The 19,485-nt window shown below is 56.9% G+C and overlaps 1 protein-coding gene across 2 annotated transcripts in view; it reads left to right on the top strand.

Annotated features, from left to right (window-relative positions):
* Positions 1-19,485, top strand: part of LOC140453956 (CREB-regulated transcription coactivator 2-like) — a 114,974-nt gene that overhangs the window by 11,858 nt on the left and 83,631 nt on the right. The window contains exons 2-7 of one of the 2 annotated variants that reach the window (XM_072548833.1): positions 5,335-5,445; positions 7,836-7,937; positions 8,323-8,384; positions 13,749-13,820; positions 14,456-14,559; positions 15,114-15,149. In XM_072548833.1, the coding sequence (XP_072404934.1) occupies positions 5,335-5,445; positions 7,836-7,937; positions 8,323-8,384; positions 13,749-13,820; positions 14,456-14,559; positions 15,114-15,149 (487 nt within the window). Of the gene's footprint in view, positions 1-5,334; positions 5,446-7,835; positions 7,938-8,322; positions 8,385-13,748; positions 13,821-14,455; positions 14,560-15,110; positions 15,150-19,485 lie in introns of both variants that reach the window. The other variant, XM_072548832.1, reaches the window with a different exon arrangement.

Raw genomic sequence — 19,485 nt, 5'->3', positions numbered from 1 at the left:
CTGTCACTGTATAACACTGGGGTACAGTACTGGTGGGGACAGGTCTGTCCCTGTATAACACTGGGGTACAGTACTGGTGGGGACGGGTCTGTCACTGTATAACACTGGGGTACAGTACTGGTGGGGACGGGTCTGTCCCTGTATAACACTGGGGTACAGTACTGGTGGGGACGGGTCTGTCCTTGTATAACACTGGGGTACAGTACTGGTGGGGACGGGTCTGTCACTGTATAACACTGGGGTACAGTACTGGTGGGGACGGGTCTGTATAACACTGGGGTACAGTACTGGTGGGGACAGGTCTGTCCCTGTATAACACTGGGGTACAGTACTGGTGGGGACAGGTTTGTATAACACTGGGGTACGGTACTGGTGGGGACAGGTCTGTCCCTGTATAACACTGGGGTACAGTACTGGTGGGGACAGGTCTGTCCCTGTATAACACTGGGGTACAGTACTGGTGGGGACAGGTCTGTCCCTGTATAACACTGGGGTACAGTACTGGTGGCGACAGGTCTGTCCCTGTATAACACTGGGGTACGGTACTGGTGGGGACAGGTCTGTCCCTGTATAACACTGGGGTACGGTACTGGTGGGGACAGGTCTGTCCCTGTATAACACTGGGGTACGGTACTGGTGGGGACAGGTCTGTCCCTGTATAACACTGGGGTACGGTACTGGTGGGGACAGGTCTGTCCCTGTATAACACTGGGGTACGGTACTGGTGGGGACAGGTCTGTCCCTGTATAACACTGGGGTACGGTACTGGTGGGGACAGGTCTGTCACTGTATAACACTGGGGTACAGTACTGGTGGGGACAGGTCTGTCACTGTATAACACTGGGGTACTGTACTGGTGGGGACAGGTCTGTCACTGTATAACACTGGGGTACAGTACTGGTGGGGACAGGTCTATCCCTGTATAACACTGGGGTACAGTACTGGTGGGGACAGGTCTGTCACTGTATAACACTGGGGTACAGTACTGGTGGGGACAGGTCTGTCACTGTATAACACTGGGGTACAGTACTGGTGGGGACAGGTCTGTCCCTGTATAACACTGGGGTACAGTACTGGTGGGGACAGGTCTGTCCCTGTATAACACTGGGGTACAGTCCTGGTGGGGACAGGTCTGTGACTGTATAACACTGGGGTACAGTACTGGTGGGGACAGGTCTGTCCCTGTATAACACTGGGGTACAGTACTGGTGGGGGCAGGTCTGTCCCTGTATAACACTGGGGTACAGTACTGGTGGGGACAGGTCTGTCACTATATAACACTGGGGTACAGTACTGGTGGGGACAGGTCTGTCACTGTATAACACTGGGGTACAGTACTGGTGGGGACAGGTCTGTCAGTGTATAAGACTGGGGTACAGTACTGGTGGGGGCAGGTCTGTCCCTGTATAACACTGGGGTACAGTTCTGGTGGGGACAGGTCTGTCCCTGTATAACACTGGGGTCCAGTACTGCTGGGGACAGGTCTGTCAGTGTATAACACTGGGGTACAGTACTGGTGGGGACAGGTCTGTCCCTGTATAACACTGGGGTACAGTACTGGTGGGGACAGGTCTGTCAGTGTATAACACTGGGGTCCGGTACTGGTGGGGACAGGTCTGTCCCTGTATAACACTGGGGTATGGTACTGGTGGGGACAGGTCTGTCCCTGTATAACACTGGGGTACAGTACTGGGTGGGGACAGGTCTGTATAACACTGGGGTACAGTACTGGTGGGGACAGGTCTGTCACTGTATTACACTGGGGTACAGTACTGGGTGGGGACAGGTCTGTATAACACTGGGGTACAGTACTGGTGGGGACAGGTCTGTCACTATATAACACTGGGGTACTGTACTCCTGGGGACAGGTCTGTCCCTGTATAACACTGGGGTACAGTACTTGGTGGGGACAGGTCTGTCCCTGTATAACACTGGGGTACAGTACTGGTGGGGATAGGTCTGTCCCTGTATAACACTGGGGTACAGTACTGGTGGGGACAGGTCTGTCGCTGTATAACACTGGGGTACAGTACTGGTGGGGACAGGTCTGTCACTGTATAACACTGGGGTACAGTACTGGTGGGGACAGGTCTGTCACTGTATAACACTGGGGTACAGTACTGGTGGGGACAGGTCTGTCACTGTATAACACTGGGGTACAGTACTGGTGGGGACAGGTCTGTCACTGTATAACACTGGGGTACAGTACTGGTGGGGACAGGTCTGTATAACACTGGGGTACAGTACTGGTGGGGACAGGTCTGTCCCTGTATAACACTGGGGTACAGTACTGGGTGGGGACAGGTCTGTATAACACTGGGGTACAGTACTGGGTGGGGACAGGTCTGTATAACACTGGGGTACAGTACTGGTGGGGACAGGTCTGTCACTGTATAACACTGGGGTACAGTACTGGTGGGGACAGGTCTGTCCCTGTATAACACTGGGGTACGGTACTGGTGGGGACAGGGCTGTCCCTGTATATCACTGGGGTACGGTACTGGTGGGGACAGGGCTGTCCCTGTATAACACTGGGGTACGGTACTGGTGGGGACAGGGCTGTCCCTGTATAACACTGGGGTACAGTACTGGTGGGGACAGGTCTGTCCCTGTATAACACTGGGGTACAGTACTGGTGGGGTCAGGTCTGTCCCTGTATAACACTGGGGTACAGTACTGGTGGGGACAGGTCTGTCCCTGTATTACACTGGGGTACAGTACTGGTGGGGACAGGTCTGTCACTGTATAACACTGGGGTACAGTACTGGGTGGGGACAGGTCTGTCAGTGTATAACACTGGGGTACAGTACTGGTGGGGACAGGTCTGTCCCTGTATAACACTGGGGTACAGTACTGGTGGGGACAGGTCTGTCACTGTATAACACTGGGGTACGGTACTGGTGGGGACAGGTCTGTCCCTGTATAACACTGGGGTACAGTACTGGTGGGGACAGGTCTGTCCCTGTATAACACTGGGGTACACTACTGGTGGGAACAGGTCTGTATAACACTGGGGTACAGTACTGGGTGGGGACAGGTCTGTCACTGTATAACACTGGGGTACAGTACTGGGTGGGGACAGGTCTGTCAGTGTATAACACTGGGGTACAGTACTGGTGGGGACAGGTCTGTCCCTGTATAACACTGGGGTACAGTACTGGTGGGGACAGGTCTGTCACTGTATAACACTGGGGTACGGTACTGGTGGCGACAGGTCTGTCCCTGTATAACACTGGGGTACAGTACTGGTGGGGACAGGTCTGTCAGTGTATAACACTGGGGTACACTACTGGTGGGAACAGGTCTGTATAACACTGGGGTACAGTACTGGTGGGGACAGGTCTGTCACTGTATAACACTGGGGTACAGTACTGGTGGGGACAGGTCTGTCACTGTATAACTGGGGTACAGTACTGGGTGGGGACAGGTCTGTCAGTGTATAACACTGGGGTACAGTACTGGTGGGGACAGGTCTGTCACTGTGTAACACTGGGGTACAGTACTGGGTGGGGACAGGTCTGTCAGTGTATAACACTGGGGTACAGTACTGGTGGGGACAGGTCTGTCACTGTATAACACTGGGGTACAGTACTGGTGGGGACAGGTCTGTCACTGTATAACACTGGGGTACAGTACTGGTGGGGACAGGTCTGTCCCTGTATAACACTGTGGTACAGTACTGGTGGGGACAGGTCTGTATAACACTGGGGTACAGTACTGGGTGGGGACAGGTCTGTCCCTGTATAACACTGGGGTACAGTACTGGTGGGGACAGGTCTGTCCCTGTATAACACTGGGGTACAGTACTGGTGGGAACAGGTCTGTCACTGTATAACTGGGGTACAGTACTGGGTGGGGACAGGTCTGTCAGTGTATAACACTGGGGTACAGTACTGGGTGGGGACAGGTCTGTCCCTGTATAACACTGGGGTACAGTCCTGGTGGGGACAGGTCTGTCCCTGTATAACACTGGGGTACAGTACTGGTGGGGACAGGTTTGTCCCTGTATAACACTGGGGTACAGTACTGGTGGGAACAGGTCTGTATAACACTGGGGTACAGTACTGGTGGGAACCGGTCTGTCAGTGTATAACACTGGGGTACAGTACTGGTGGGGACAGGTCTGTCCCTGTATAACACTGGGGTACAGTACTGGTGGGGACAGGTCTGTCCCTGTATAACACTGGGGTACAGTACTGGTGGGGACAGGTCTGTCACTGTATAACACTGGGGTACTGTACTGGTGGGGACAGGTCTGTCCCTGTATAACACTGGGGTACTGTACTGGTGGGGACAGGTCTGTCACTGTATAACACTGGGGTACAGTACTGGTGGGGACAGGTCTGTCCCTGTATAACACTGGGGTACAGTACTGGTGGGGACAGGTCTGTCCCTGTATAACTTTGGGGTACAGTACTGGTGGGGACAGGTCTGTCACTGTATAACACTGGGGTGCCGTACTGGTGGGGACAGGTCTGTCACTGTAAAACACTGGGGTACAGTACTGGTGGGGACAGGTCTGTCCCTGTATAACACTGGGGTCCAGTACTGGTGGGGACAGGTCTGTCAGTGTATAACACTGGGGTACAGTACTGGTGGGGACAGGTCTGTCACTGTATAACACTGGGGTACAGTACTGGTGGGGACAGGTCTGTCACTGTATAACACTGGGGTACAGTACTGGGGTGGGGACAGGTCTGTCACTGTATAACACTGGGATACAGTACTGGGTGGGGACAGGTCTGTCCCTGTATAACACTGGGGTACAGTACTGGTGGGGACAGGTCTGTCACTGTATAACACTGGGGTACTGTACTGATGCGGACTCGTCTGTGAGTGTATTACACTGGCGCTCTCATCTGGTCGGTGTTTGATTTGTGAGTATGTTACAGAATCAGTGCTGTGGAACAGTACTCCCGATCGTTCCCTCAGATGTTTGTGTTATAAAATTTTTTTAAGGCTTCTTTGTGGGGCGATGATTTGGTTTAATTCAAAAAGTGTAATGGTAGGTTTCTTCTCTCTCTATCCAGCGCTTTCCTTTCCACCTAGCCCGTTTGTCTCACTTACCCTTTTGTGTTTGTCTGTATTTGCATACATCATGGTTTGTGTGTGATTTGCAAATTGCTCGTGCTGTATGTTGTGATTCATGTGTGTCCTGTGCCAGAGTCGAGAGAGTGGTTTGAATCTTGAAGTTCTGTTGGAGCTGTATTTTTGTGTTTTTTGTCACTGGTGATGTGATTTCCCTCTGGCATGTCCCAGTTGCCAGTGGGCGTTGCCAGCGTGTGTTGTGTTTTGCTTTGACCCCAGGAAACCTGTTGTCTGTTCCTTCCCCAGTTACAGGCTCAGAAGGTACACCAACTCCGCCTGTCACATACTCGAGGGCCGTATTATGGTGGGTCACTGCCTAATGTCAATGCCATCTCTAGCAACAACGCTGAATTCCAGGTAATCAGGATTGTTCACGACTAATGCTTGATATTCATGGACACTATCGGTGGGTCAGCTCTGAGGAAGTGCTGCACTATCGGAGGGTTAGCGCTGAGGAAGCGGGCACTGTCAGAGTGTCAGTGCTGAGGGAGCGCCGCACTGTCAGAGGATCAGTGCTGAGGGAGCAGGCACTGTTGGAGGGGCAGTGCTGAGGGAGCGCTGCACTGTTGGAAGGGCAGTGCTGAGGGAGTGGGCACAGTTGAACGGTTAGTGCTGAGGGAACGGGCATTGTCGGAGGGTCAGTGCTGAGGGAGAGCCACGCTGTCAGAGGGTCAGTGCTGAGGGATTGCCGCGCTGTCGGAGGGTCAGTGCTGAGGGATTGCCGCGCTGTCGGAGGGTCAGTGCCGAGGGAGTGCCGCACTGTCGGAGGGTCAGTGCTGAGGGAGTGGGCACTGTCGGAGGGTCAGTGCTGAGGGAGTGCCGCACTGTCGGCGGGTCAGTGCTGAGGGAGTGGGCACTGTCGGAGGGTCAGTGCTGAGGGAGCGCCGCACTGTCGGAGGGTCAGTGCTGAGGGAGCGGGCACTGTCGGAGGGTCAGTGCTGAGGGAGTGCCGCACTGTCGGAGGGTCAGTGCTGAGGGAGTGGGCACTGTCGGAGGGTCAGTGCTGAGGGAGCGCCGCACTGTCGGAGGGTCAGTGCTGAGGGAGTGCTGCACTGTCGGAGGGTCAGTGCTGAGGGAGTGCTGCACTGTCGGAGGGTCAGTGCTGAGGGATTACCGCATTGTTGGAGGGTCAGTGCTGAGGGAGTGCCGCACTGTCGGAGGGTCAGCGCTGAGGGATTACCGCATTGTTGGAGGGTCAGTGCTGAGGGAGTGGGTACTGTCAGAGGGTCAGTGCTGAGGGAGTGGGCACTGTCAGTGGGTCAGTGCTGAGGCAGTGCTGCACTGTCGGAGGGTCAGTGCTGAGGGAGCGCCGCACTGTCGGTGGATCAGTGCTGAGGGATTGCCGCGCTGTCGGAGGGTCAGCGCTGAGGGAGTGGGCACTGTCGGAGGGTCAGTGCTGAGGGAGTGGGCACTGTCGGAGGGTCAGTGCTGAGGGAGTGGGCACTGTCGGAGGGTCAGTGCTGAGGGAGTGGGCACTGTCGGAGGGTCAGTGCTGAGGGAGTGGGCACTGTCGGAGGGTCAGTGCTGAGGGAGTGGGCACTGTCGGAGGGTCAGTGCTGAGGGAGTGGGCACTGTCGGAGGGTCAGTGCTGAGGGAGTGGGCACTGTCGGAGGGTCAGTGCTGAGGGAGTGGGCACTGTCGGAGGGTCAGTGCTGAGGGAGTGGGCACTGTCAGAGGGTCAGTGCTGAGGGAGTGCCGCACTGCCAGAGTGTCAGTGCTGAGGGAGTGGGCACTGTCGGAGGGTCAGTGCTGAGGGAGTGGGCACTGTCGGAGGGTCAGTGCTGAGGGAGTGGGCACTGTCGGAGGGTCAGTGCTGAGGGAGTGGGCACTGTCGGAGGGTCAGTGCTGAGGGAGTGGGCACTGTCGGAGGGTCAGTGCTGAGGGAGTGGGCACTGTCGGAGGGTCAGTGCTGAGGAAGTGGGCACTGTCGGAGGGTCAGTGCTGAGGGAGTGGGCACCGACGGAGGGTTAGTGCTGAGGGAGTGGGCACTGTCGGAGGGTCAGTGCTGAGGAAGTGGGCACTGTCGGAGGGTCAGTGCTGAGGGAGTGGGCACCGACGGAGGGTTAGTGCTGAGGGAGTGGGCACTATTAGAGGGGCAGCGCTGAAGGAATGCAACACTGTCGGAGGTTCTAAGATACAAGTTGCGGCCTTTTCTTCATGGCCTCAGTTTTGATTGGCTGCGAAGTGCTTGCTGGTACCTGACGGTGTCTCTGTATAAAGCTGATGTGAGGAGAGCGTAACTGTGGTGCTGGCAGTACTGTCTGTGGTGGTTGGGGCTGAATGTGCAGATCACTGCTGATCTAGTTTTGTGTGTGTGTGTGCCTGTGTGTGTGTGCGTCTGTGTGTGATTGTGTGTGTCTGTCTGTGTCTCTGTGTGTCTGTGTGTGTGTCTGTCTCTCTGTGTCTGTCTCTCTGTGTCTGTCTCTGTGTGTCTCTGTGTGTGTGTGTGTCTGTGGGGGGGGGTGTGTGTGTGTGTGTGCCTGTGTGTGTGTGTGTCTGTCTCTGTGTCTGTCTCTGTGTCTGTCTCTGTGTCTGTCTCTGTGTCTGTCTCTCTGTGTCTGTCTCTCTGTGTGTGTCTCTGTGTCTGTCTCTGTGTCTGTCTCTGTGTCTGTCTCTGTGTGTGTCTCTGTGTGTGTCTCTGTGTGTGTCTCTGTGTGTGTCTCTGTGTGTGTGTGTCTGTGGGGGGGGGGGTGTGTGTGTGTGTGCCTGTGTGTGTGTGTGTTGATTTAGTCTCTGTTGTGTTGCAGAGTCCCTTCAGCTCTGTGCTGGATTCCAGCCGTGGCACACGCCATCATGGATTGGTGGAGCGGGTACAGAGAGCCAGGCTGAATTCCCCTCACAGAAGACAGATATCCTTTTGCGTTGGCAGTGTGCTGTGATGGACCTCTCTGGGAAAGCTGGGGTTTGGTCCATTGTCCCTGAGCTGGTCACTGCAGTTACTGACCTGGTAGTGATGTGGTTAGCAGCCGGAGTCATCTCCTCCCTGTTCTCCTGCACTGATGCTGCTCACAGCTCCAGTTGAAGCAGAGATCGTGCTCCCCAACAGGGCTGTGGGCTGTTCTGCAAGAGTTACGGGGGGCTGTGGATGTGTGAGATGTTTCTGTGTGTTGGTAAGGTCCCTATCCTAGACCTTCACTGTCGTGTGAATGCCCACCAGCCCCATTTGATTTCCATTCTGGACCCCCTCCTGTCCAGATTCCGGTCTGAGTGAGGCTCCTTAACTGATGTGTGCACGTTGACAGCTCTCCGTACAGTTCTGCGTACCTGTCACCTCCCCCGGACACCAGCTGGAGAAGGTAAGGAGCCTTTGCTGTCTCAGCTTGGCATATGACAGCGAGATTGAGCTCCAGTTAGTTGGGACTCGGCTAACTTCAGATGTCAGGGAGTGTAGCAGAGGGAGGAAGCCAGCTGCAGGATGCAGTCCCCTCTGCCAATCGTGGGGGCGTGTTCACTCTCTCTCTCCCTTTTACCCTGGAGCAGCCTGGTTCCCTTGCACATTAGCCAGGAGCTCAGTGAGTGTGATCCAACCGAGTCTTTCTGAGAGGTGTTCGTTAAGCTGACTGATCATTCTGCCCTTAGACTTTGTTGCTGCTGGCCTTGGTCACTGTACTCCCTTTGTACAGAGTGCAGTGAAGGTTGAACAAACTGATTGGTGGCATGGCAGAGCTGGTAAACAGTGATTGGGTCGGACCATAATCGCTGGAGGTTATAGGAATGGAGGAGCGATCACTAACGGGACTCAAGAGTAAATGCAGGAGTCATATTCCCAGTGACCAGGGAGTCCAGAACCACAGGCTCACAGTCCTAAATGGCCCTCCGATAGCGTGAGATAGGGAGAAATTTCTACAGTCAGAGTGAGAGCCTGTGGAATTCTCTGTCACAGCAGTTCACACCGACACGTTGAATATTTTCGAGGAAGAGTTTTTAGATGATTAGCTCTGATCATACTGAAAGGCAGAATGGGTTTGAAGGACTGTCTGGCCTACTTCTACTCCTACTCTCTCTCTCTCTCTCTCTCTCTCTCTCTCTCTCTATCTGTCTATCTATCTATCTCTCTCTCTCTCTATCTGTCTGTGACTGTCTCTCTGTCTCTGTCTCTCTCTTCAACTACTTATCTTGGTCTTTTGGTCTCTTCCCGCTCTCTTGCCGACTGCTCCCTCTCCCTCTCTCTTTCTGCGTCTGTGAGTGCCTCCCTCAGTCTTTCTTATTTCTCTCTATCTCTTCCCGCAGCCACTTTCTTTTTCTCTCTGTATCTGTCGGTTGGGAAAATCTGGCAATTTATCCTTCCAGATAGGAGAGAGGGACAAAAAACCTGGTACCTAGGGCCCAGTTAGCTTAACCATCTGTCATTGGGAAGAAATAAATCTGTTAGAAAGGGTGGAATATCAGAGCATTGAGAAATGCCTCATATTCTGATTCAGTTGGAAACAGCAGATTTAACTCTGTTAGTTGTTTTTTCGACCCTGTCTGACACAAAGCATGCAGCAGGTTATGAAGAAAAAATATTTATTATTAAATACTTATGAAGAAAAAATATTTATTCTAAAGCATTAGGGTCTAGCTACGAGTGAACAAACTGAACTATTGGTATAACTTGACTAACTTTAATCCCCTCAAACTCCCCCTTACACACACAAACACACAGACATATACACATAACCAACAGAAAACAGCATGGGTTATTGGGCAAAGGGAGGAGCTGGGAATGCAGTTCAGTGGTTCCTGTCCATGTGGGTTGTGCTGGTGATACTTGTGTTGGCCTAAAAGCTGCTTCTCAGTCATCCTTCTCTGGATGTTTCCACTGGGTCGCAAGAGGCACAGAGTGGCTGGACCATTTTCAGAGGTCTCTTTTAGGAATTAAAAGTCACAGCTCCCAGCAACTGCCGAAAGGAAAGATAATCTGGTTTTCTTCAGGGTTAAAGTGGCTTACTGCAGAGTCCAGAGAGAGAGCTCCTAAACAGCTGCTGGTCTGAAGGCTTCTCAATCTTGGTGACAGCCCCAGACTGCACTTTTACAAACAAAATGGTATTTTCACTAAAACTCATTGTGTGTGGTGTTTACATTGCTGCTTTTCTGCAGCAGGAAGGAAAGGTTTTGCACCGCAGGAAGGGCATGTTGTCTCTTTCACTCTCTCTGTAACTGGTGGCGAAGAAATACTGGCTTTTTGTTTAGCCTTTCAAGTATTTCTGCTGCACATGAGAGAGAGGGAGAGGGAGAGCCCACGTGCTTTGCCAGCAGCCCTCACTATATTGTCCACACCCACAAGCTGCTCAGTAAGCCAGCAACCAATCAGAAAGTTGCTGTAAGGCTGATCACCACTCGCACCCACTGGTCACCATTGGCTTATGCCATGACCACCTTGCCAGCCAAATCCCACTCTGCATACGACCTCTGGTTCGGCCAGTCACAACCAGCTGGAGAAAAGCAGCAGTGTAAATACCACACATAAGGAGGTTATGTCAAAGTACAGCTTTGCCTGTAAAAGTGACCCCATCCCTTCCACAGTTCTGGGTTTTAAAACCAATCTCAGTCCACAGTCCAAGTACAGACAAGAGAATGACCTTGTCTTCACACAGCAATATTGCAGGCAGTTTTGGGACCCTTTTCTCAGGACATTGGACATAGTTCAGAGGGATTTTCGAATGAAGGTAGATTAAATAGGTTAGGTTGCAATTTAATTGGAATTTAGAAGAATCAAAGGGGATCTTATTGAAATATGTGGAAATTCTGAGGAGGCTGTCTGCCAGTCCCTCTCTCCCTATGTGTGTGTCTGCGTCTCTATCTCTCTCCTCTCCCTTTCTGTCTCTGTCTCCCTCTCTACCCCCCTCTCCCTCCTTCTATCTCTCCCTGCCCCCCTCCCTCTTTCTCTCTCTCCCTGCTCCCCCCTCTCTCCCCCCCCCGCTTCTCTCTCTCTCTCTTTCTCCCCCTGCTTCTCTCCCTCTCTTTCCCCCCTGCTCCCCTCTCTCTCTCCCCCTTCTCTCTCTCTCCCCTGCTTCTCTACCCCTCTCCCTGTCCCCCTTGCTTCTCTCCCCCCCCCGTTTCTCTCTCTCTCTCTCTCTCTCTCTCTCTCCCTCCTGCTTCTCTCTCTCTCCCCCTTGCTTCTCTCTCTCTCTCTCTCTCTCTCTCTCTCTCTCTCTCTCTCTCTCCCCCCTCTGCTTCTCTCTCTCTCCCCCTGCTTCTCTCCCTCTTCCCCCCCTGCTTCGCTCTCTCTCTCTGTCCCCCTTGCTTCTCTCTCCCCCCGCTTCTCTCTCTCTCTTTCCCCTCTGCTTCTCTCTCTCTCTCTCCCCCCTTGCTTCTCTCTCTCTCTCTCTCTCTCTCCCTTGCGTCTCCCCCCACTTCTCTCTCTCTCTCTCTCTCCCCCCTCTGCTTCTCTCTCTCTCCCCCTGCTTCTCTCCCTCTTCCCCCCCCTGCTTCGCTCTCTCTCTGTCCCCCTTGCTTCTCTCTCCCCCCGCTTCCCTCTCTCTCTTTCCCCTCTGCTTCTCTCTCTCTCTCTCTCCACCCTTGCTTCTCTCTCTCTCTCTCTCTCTCTCTCACTCCCTTGCGTCTCCCCCCACTTCTCTCTCTCTCTCTCACTCCCCCCCCCGCTTCTCTCTCTCTCTCTCTCCCCCCCCGCTTCTCTCTCTCTCTCTCTCCCCTGCTTTTTTCTCTCTCTCTCTCCCCCTGCTTTTTTCTCTCTCTCTCCCCCTGCTTCTCTCTCTCCCCCTGCTTCTCTCTCTCCCCCTGCTTCTCTCTCTCCCCCTGCTTCTCTCTCTCCCCCTGCTTCTCTCTCTCCCCCTGCTTCTCTCTCTCCCCCTGCTTCTCTCTCTCCCCCTGCTTCTCTCTCTCCCCCTGCTTCTCTCTCTCCCCCTGCTTCTCTCTCTCCCCCTGCTTCTCTCTCTCCCCCTGCTTCTCTCTCTCCCCCTGCTTCTCTCTCTCCCCCTGCTTCTCAATTCTGGCTATTGAGGGAGTGCAGCGTAGGTTCACGAGGTCAATTCCTGGAATGGCAGGATTGCCTTACACGGAAAGACTGAAGCGACTGGGCTTGTATACCCTTGAGTTTAGAAGACTGAGAGGGGATCTGATTGAAACGTATAGGCTTATGAAAGGATTGGACACTCTGGCAGGAGGGAACATATTTCCGTTGATGGGGGAGTGCCGAACCAGAGGACACAACTTAAAAATACGGGGTAGACCATTTAGGACAGAGATGAGGAGAAACTACTTCACACAGAGAGTGGTGGCTGTGTGGAATGCTCTGCCCCAGAGGGCAGTGGAGGCCCAGTCTCTGGATTCTTTTAAGAAAGAATTGGATAGAGCTCTTAAAGATAGTGGAGTCAAGGGGTATGGAGATAAGGCTGGAACAGGATACTAATTAGGAATGATCAGCCATGATCATATTGAATGGCGGTGCAGGCTCGAAGGGCAGAATGGCCTACTCCTGCATCTATTGTCTATTGTCTATTGTCTATTCTCTCTCTCCCCCTGCTTCTCTCTCTCCCCCTGCTTCTCTCTCTCCCCCTGCTTCTCTCTCTCCCCCTGCTTCTCTCTCTCCCCCTGCTTCTCTCTCTCCCCCTGCTTCTCTCTCTCCCCCTGCTTCTCTCTCTCCCCCTGCTTCTCTCTCTCCCCCTGCTTCTCTCTCTCCCCCTGCTTCTCTCTCTCCCCCTGCTTCTCTCTCTCCCCCTGCTTCTCTCTCTCCCCCTGCTTCTCTCTCTCCCCCTGCTTCTCTCTCTCCCCCTGCTTCTCTCTCTCCCCCTGCTTCTCTCTCTCCCCCTGCTTCTCTCTCTCCCCCTGCTTCTCTCTCTCCCCCTGCTTCTCTCTCTCCCCCTGCTTCTCTCTCTCCCCCTGCTTCTCTCTCTCCCCCTGCTTCTCTCTCTCCCCCTGCTTCTCTCTCTCCCCCTGCTTCTCTCTCTCCCCCTGCTTCTCTCTCTCCCCCTGCTTCTCTCTCTCCCCCTGCTTCTCTCTCTCCCCCTGCTTCTCTCTCTCCCCCTGCTTCTCTCTCTCCCCCTGCTTCTCTCTCTCCCCCTGCTTCTCTCTCTCCCCCTGCTTCTCTCTCTCCCCCTGCTTCTCTCTCTCCCCCCCCCGTCTCTCTCTCCCCCCCCCGTCTCTCTCTCCCCCCCCCGTCTCTCTCTCCCCCCCCCCGTCTCTCTCTCTCTCTTCCCCCCCGTCTCTCTCTCTCTCTTCCCCCCCGTCTCTCTCTCTCTCTTCCCCCCCGTCTCTCTCTCTCCCTTTCCCCCCCCCGTCTCTCTCTCTCTCTTTCCCCCCCCCGTCTCTCTCTCTCTCTTCCCCCCCCATCTCTCTCTCTCTCTTCCCCCCCCGTCTCTATCTCTCTCTTCCCCCCCGTCTCTCTCTCTCTCTTCCCCCCCCGTCTCTCTCTCTCTCTCTCTCTCTCTCTCCCCGTCTCTCTCTCTCTTCCCCCCCCCGTGTCTCTCTCTCTCTCTCTTCCCCACCGTCTTCTCTCTCTCTCTCTCTTCCCCACCGTCTTCTCTCTCTCTCTCTCTTCCCCACCGTCTTCTCTCTCTCTCTCTCTTCCCCATCTCTCTCTGTCTCTCTCCCCCCGTCTCTCTCTCTCTCCCCCCCGTCTCTCTCTCTCCCCCCATCTCTCTCTGCTTTGTTCCCCCCCCTCCAGTCTGTTGTCAGCCATGTCTTTAATGTAGTTTCTTTTCCACCCCCCCCCAATAAAGGAATGCCCCACCTTGGTGCAACTTCCCACTGGAGAAAGGACATCGATTTGGATTATCTTCGACCTTGAACAGGTGAGCTCGGCTTGTTTCTAATTTCCCTTGGATTCTGACCTATCCATGAGCTCCTCATCCGCACTGACTCCAGCTGATCCAAGGTCCAGTTTCTCAGGCTGTGAGGAACAAGGTGCATTCAGTGCAAACACTGTCTCTGTTCCTGCGACGGGGGGAGCGGTTTCTGTTTCTTAGACAAAGCAATCGGCTGACAGATTCAGGTGGAATGCAGTCTGATAAAGAGTCTCACTGAATATTTCTGGGAGCGTTACATATCCTCTGCACCTGACTCCCTCGATCCCTGGCTCGCTCTCTCTCTCTTGCTGTCTCTTTCTCTCTTCCCCCTCTGTTGTTGTCTCTGTGTCTGTGTCTTTCTCTCTCTGTTGCTGTCTCTCTGTCTCTGTGTCGCTTTCTCCCTCTTTCTCTGTGTTGCTGTCTGAGCCTCTTTTTCTCTCTCTCTCTCTCTCTCTCTCTCTTTCTCTCCCTGTCTCACTTTGCTCTCTCTCTCTCTTTCTTTCTCTCTCTCTCTCTCTCTTTCTCTCTCTCTCTTTCATCGTCTCACTCTGCTCTCTCGCGCGCGCTCTCTCTCTCTCTCTCTCTCTCTCTGGTGTTAAGTTGTGGATGCAGTCAGAGTTTAATGTTTCTTCTCTTGGCAGAACCAACTCGGATTCAGCGCTGCACACGAGTGTGAACAATCCGAATGCAGCCAGTCCGTTCGCCAGCCCTGGCCAAGCCGTGCTCAGTCCCACCAAGCGAAGTGGTATGTCTCATTAAACTGCAAGTGGGTGTGTGTTCAAACTGGGCCTGTAGTGGACACACAGCTGACTCCCTGAACTGTGGGTGGGAAGCTGTGTGCTGCAGTCTGACTGACTCTCCCTCTGGGTTCCAGGGTTTGAAGCAAACACACAGTGACAGGAATCTTGTTCCCAATTCACAAATCTGTTGCGGTCAAGTCAACTTGCAGAAGCTTGGAGTATAGGTTCAGTGATGGAGGATTCGGGAACAGCCTCCTGAATTCGAATAGTTCACAATACGCAAGTCTGACTATATATCTCGATCTCAGTCCAAGATCAGCTCCAGCATGGAGTAAAGCTCCCTCTACACTGTTCCCGACCCCCCCCCCCCCCCCCCCACACAATCAAACACTCAGGACAGACCAGAGGATTGAGGAGCAGGAGGAGGCCACTGGGTTTTTGAGCCTAATCAGCGATTGAAGAAGCCTGTGGGTTTTGATGAAATGATGGTGTACTCTTGCTGTGTTTGAAGATGTAATGCATCTGGATCATTCTACATTTCCCTTTGTTTTCCCAGCAGGTTTAATGGATGGGGAACTGGACAGCCTGGGAAAAGGTACGTTTGTTCAAAATTGGGAGACTTAATCCATGCTCCAGAGTACGCTGAGGATTTTGTATGTATATTCTGCAATACAGAAGCTAGACATTCTTACTAACATAGCCATGTGTGTCTTGGTCCGTACGGAGCGAGGTGCTCCCCATGTCTCGGTCCATACGGAGCGAGGTGCTCCCCGTGTCTCGGTCCGTAGGGAGCGAGGTGCTCCCCGTGTCTCGGTCCGTAGGGAGCGAGGTGCTCCCTGTGTCCCGGTCCGTAGGGAGCGAGGTGCTCCCTGTGTCTCGGTCTGTAGGGAGCGAGGTGCTCCCCGTATCCTGGTCCGTACGGAGCGAGGTGCTCCCCGTCTCTCGGTCCGTACGGAGCGAGGTCCTCCCCGTGTCTCGGTCCGAACGGAGCGAGGTGCTCCCTGTGTCTCGGTCTGTACGGACCGAGGTCCTCCCCGTGTCTTGGTCCGTACGGAGCGAGGTGCTCCCTGTGTCTCGGTCCGTAGGGAGCGAGGTCCTCCCCGTGTCTTGGTCCGTACGGAGCGAGGTGCTCCCTGTGTCTCGGTCCGTAGGGAGCAAGGTCCTCCCCGTGTCTCGGTCCGTAGGGAGCGAGGTGCTCCCCGTGTCTCGGTCTGTACGGAGCGAGGTGCTCCCCTTGTCTTGGTCCGTACGGAGCGAGGTGCTCACCTTGTCCCGGTCCGCACGGACCGAGGTGCTCCCCGTGTCTCGGTCTGTAGGGAGCGAGGTGCTCCCTGTGTCTCGGTCTGTCGGGAGCGAGGTGCTCCCCTTGTCCTGGTCCGCACGGACTGAGGTGCTCCCCGTGTCTCGGTCTGTAGGGAGCGAGGTGCTCCCCGTGTCCCGGTCCGTAGGGAGCGAGGTGCTCCCCGTGTCCCGGTCCGTAGGGAGCGAGGTGCTCCCTGTGTCTCGGTCTGTAGGGAGCGAGGTGCTCCCCGTGTCTCGGTCCGTTCGGAGCGAGGTGCTCCCCTTGTCTCGGTCCGTACGGAGCAAGGTGCTCCCCTTGTCTCGGTCAGTAGGGAGCGAGGTACTCCCCGTGTCTCGGTCTGTAGGGAGCGAGGTGCTCCCCGTGTCTCGGTCTGTAGGGAGCGAGGTGCTCCCCGTGTCTCGGTCCGTAGGGAGCGAGGTGCTCCCCGTGTCCCGGTCCGTAGGGAGCGAGGTGCTCCCCGTGTCCCGGTCCGTAGGGAGCGAGGTGCTCCCTGTGTCTCGGTCTGTAGGGAGCGATGTGCTCCCCGTATCCCGGTCCGTACGGAGCGAGGTGCTCCCTGTGTCTCGGTCTGTCGGGAGCGAGGTGCTCCCCTTGTCTTGGTCCGTACGGCGCGAGGTGCTCCCTGTGTCTCGGAGCGAGGTGCTCCCTGTGTCTCGGAGCGAGGTGCTCCCCGTGGCTCGGTCTGTAGGGAGCGAGGTGCTCCCCTTGTCTCGGTCCGTAGGGAGCGAGGTGCTCCCCTTGTCTCGGTCCGTAGGGAGCGAGGTGCTCCCCTTGTCTCGGTCCGTACGGAGCGAGGTGCTCCCCGTGTCTCGGTCCGTACGGAGCGAGGTGCTCCCCGTGTCTCGGTCCGTACGGAGCGATGTGCTCCGTGTGTCTCGGTCCGTAGGGAGCGAGGTGCTCCCCTTGTCTTGGTCCGTACGGAGCGAGGTGCTCCCCGTGTCTCGGAGCGAGGTGCTCCCCGTGGCTCGGTCTGTAGGGAGCGAGGTGCTCCCCGTGTCTCGGTCCGTAGGGAGCGAGATGCTCCCCTTGTCTCGGTCCGTAGGGAGCGAGGTGCTCCCCTTGTCTCGGTCCGTAGGGAGCGAGGTGCTCCCCTTGTCTCGGTCCGTAGGGAGCGAGGTGCTCCCCGTGTCTCGGTCCGTAGGGAGCGAGGTGCTCCCCGTGTCTCGGTCCGTACGGAGCGAGGTGCTCCCCGTGTCTCGGCCCGTACGGAGCGAGGTGCTCCCCGTGTCTCGGCCCGTAGGGAGCGAGGTGCTCCCCGTGTCTCGGTCCGTAGGGAGCGAGGTGCTCCCCGTGTCTCGGTCCGTACGGAGCGAGGTGCTCCCCGTGTCCCGGTCCGTTGGGAGCGAGGTGCTCCCCGTGACCCGGTCCGTAGGGAGCGAGGTGCTCCCCGTGACCCGGTCCGTAGGGAGCGAGGTGCTCCCCGTGACCCGGTCCGTAGGGAGCGAGGTGCTCCCCGTGTCTCGGTCCGTAGGGAGCGAGGTGCTCCCCGTGTCTCGGTCCGTAGGGAGCGAGGTGCTCCCCGTGTCTCGGTCCGTAGGGAGCGAGGTGCTCCCCGTGTCTCGGTCCGTAGGGAGCGAGGTGCTCCCCGTGTCTCGGTCCGTAGGGAGCGAGGTGCTCCCCGTGTCTCGGTCCGTAGGGAGCGAGGTGCTCCCCGTGTCTCGGTCCGTACGGAGCGAGGTGCTCCCCTTGTCTCGGTCCGTACGGAGCGAGGTGCTCCCCTTGTCTCGGTCCGTAGGGAGCGAGGTGCTCCCCGTGTCTCGGTCCGTAGGGAGCGAGGTGCTCCCCGTGTCTTGGTCTGTAGGGAGCGAGGTGCTCCCCGTGTCTCGGAGCGAGGTGCTCCCTGTGTCTCGGTCTGTTGGGAGCGAGGTGCTTCCCGTGTCTCGGTCCGTAGGGAGCGAGGTGCTCCCCTTGTCTCGGTCCGTAGGGAGCGAGGTGCTCCCCGTATCCCGGTCCGTACGGAGCGAGGTGCTCCCCGTGTCTCGGTCCGTACGGAGCGAGGTGCTCCCCGTGTCTCGGTCCGTACGGAGCGAGGTGCTCCCAGTGTCTCGGTCCGTAGGGAGCGAAGTGCTCCCACGCGTCTCGGTCCGTACGGAGCGAGGTGCTCCCTGTGTCTCGGTCCGTAGGCTGCAAGGTGGTCCCCGTGTCTCGGTCCGTACGGAGCGAGGTGCTCCCCGTGTCTCGGTCTGTACGGAGCGAGGTGCTCCCCGTGTCTCGGAGCGAGGTGCTCCCCGTGTCTCGGAGCGAGGTGCTCCCCGTGTCTCGGAGCGAGGTGCTCCCCGTGTCTCGGAGCGAGGTGCTCCCCGTGTCTCGGAGCGAGGTGCTCCCCGTGTCTCGGAGCGAGGTGCTCCCCGTGTCTCGGAGCGAGGTGCTCCCCGTGTCTCGGACCGTAGGGAGCGAGGTGCTCCCCGTGTCTCGGTCCGTAGGGAGCGAGGTGCTCCCCGTGTCTCGGTCCGTAGGGAGCGAGGTGCTCCCCGTGTCTCGGTCCGTAGGGAGCGAGGTGCTCCCCGTGTCTCGGTCCGTAGGGAGCGAGGTGCTCCCCGTGTCTCGGTCCGTAGGGAGCGAGGTGCTCCCCGTGTCTCGGTCCGTAGGGAGCGAGGTGCTCCCCGTGTCTCGGTCCGTAGGGAGCGAGGTGCTCCCCGTGTCTCGGTCCGTAGGGAGCGAGGTGCTCCCCGTGTCTCGGTCCGTAGGGAGCGAGGTGCTCCCCGTGTCTCGGTCCGTAGGGAGCGAGGTGCTCCCCGTGTCTCGGTCCGTAGGGAGCGAGGTGCTCCCCGTGTCTCGGTCCGTAGGGAGCGAGGTGCTCCCCGTGTCTCGGTCCGTTGGGAGCGAGGTGCTCCCCGTGTCTCGGTACGTAGGGAGCGAGGTGCTCCCCGTGACCCGGTCCGTAGGGAGCGAGGTGCTCCCCGTGTCTCGGTCCGTAGGGAGCGAGATGCTCCCCGTGTCTCGGTCCGTAGGGAGCGAGGTGCTCCCCGTGTCTCGGTCCGTAGGGAGCGAGGTGCTCCCCGTGTCTCGGTCCGTAGGGAGCGAGGTGCTCCCCGTGTCTCGGTCCGTAGGGAGCGAGGTGCTCCCCGTGTCTCGGTCCGTAGGGAGCGAGGTGCTCCCCGTGTCTCGGTCCGTAGGGAGCGAGGTGCTCCCCGTGTCTCGGTCCGTAGGGAGCGAGGTGCTCCCCGTGTCTCGGTCCGTAGGGAGCGAGGTGCTCCCCGTGTCTCGGTCCGTAGGGAGCGAGGTGCTCCCCGTGTCTCGGTCCGTAGGGAGCGAGGTGCTCCCCGTGTCTCGGTCCGTAGGGAGCGAGGTGCTCCCCGTGTCTCGGTCCGTAGGGAGCGAGGTGCTCCCCGTGTCTCGGTCCGTAGGGAGCGAGGTGCTCCCCGTGTCTCGGTCCGTAGGGAGCGAGGTGCTCCCCGTGTCTCGGTCCGTAGGGAGCGAGGTGCTCCCCGTGTCTCGGTCCGTAGGGAGCGAGGTGCTCCCCGTGTCTCGGTCCGTAGGGAGCGAGGTGCTCCCCGTGTCTCGGTCCGTAGGGAGCGAGGTGCTCCCCGTGTCTCGGTCCGTAGGGAGCGAGGTGCTCCCCGTGTCTCGGTCCGTAGGGAGCGAGGTGCTCCCCGTGTCTCGGTCCGTAGGGAGCGAGGTGCTCCCC

The sequence above is a fragment of the Chiloscyllium punctatum genome, chromosome 28 (genome assembly GCF_047496795.1).
Source record: "Chiloscyllium punctatum isolate Juve2018m chromosome 28, sChiPun1.3, whole genome shotgun sequence".
In the NCBI taxonomy this organism is placed as follows: domain Eukaryota; kingdom Metazoa; phylum Chordata; class Chondrichthyes; order Orectolobiformes; family Hemiscylliidae; genus Chiloscyllium; species Chiloscyllium punctatum.
Note: the sequence above shows the minus strand (reverse complement) of the source record. Positions and strands in the feature narration are given on the sequence as shown.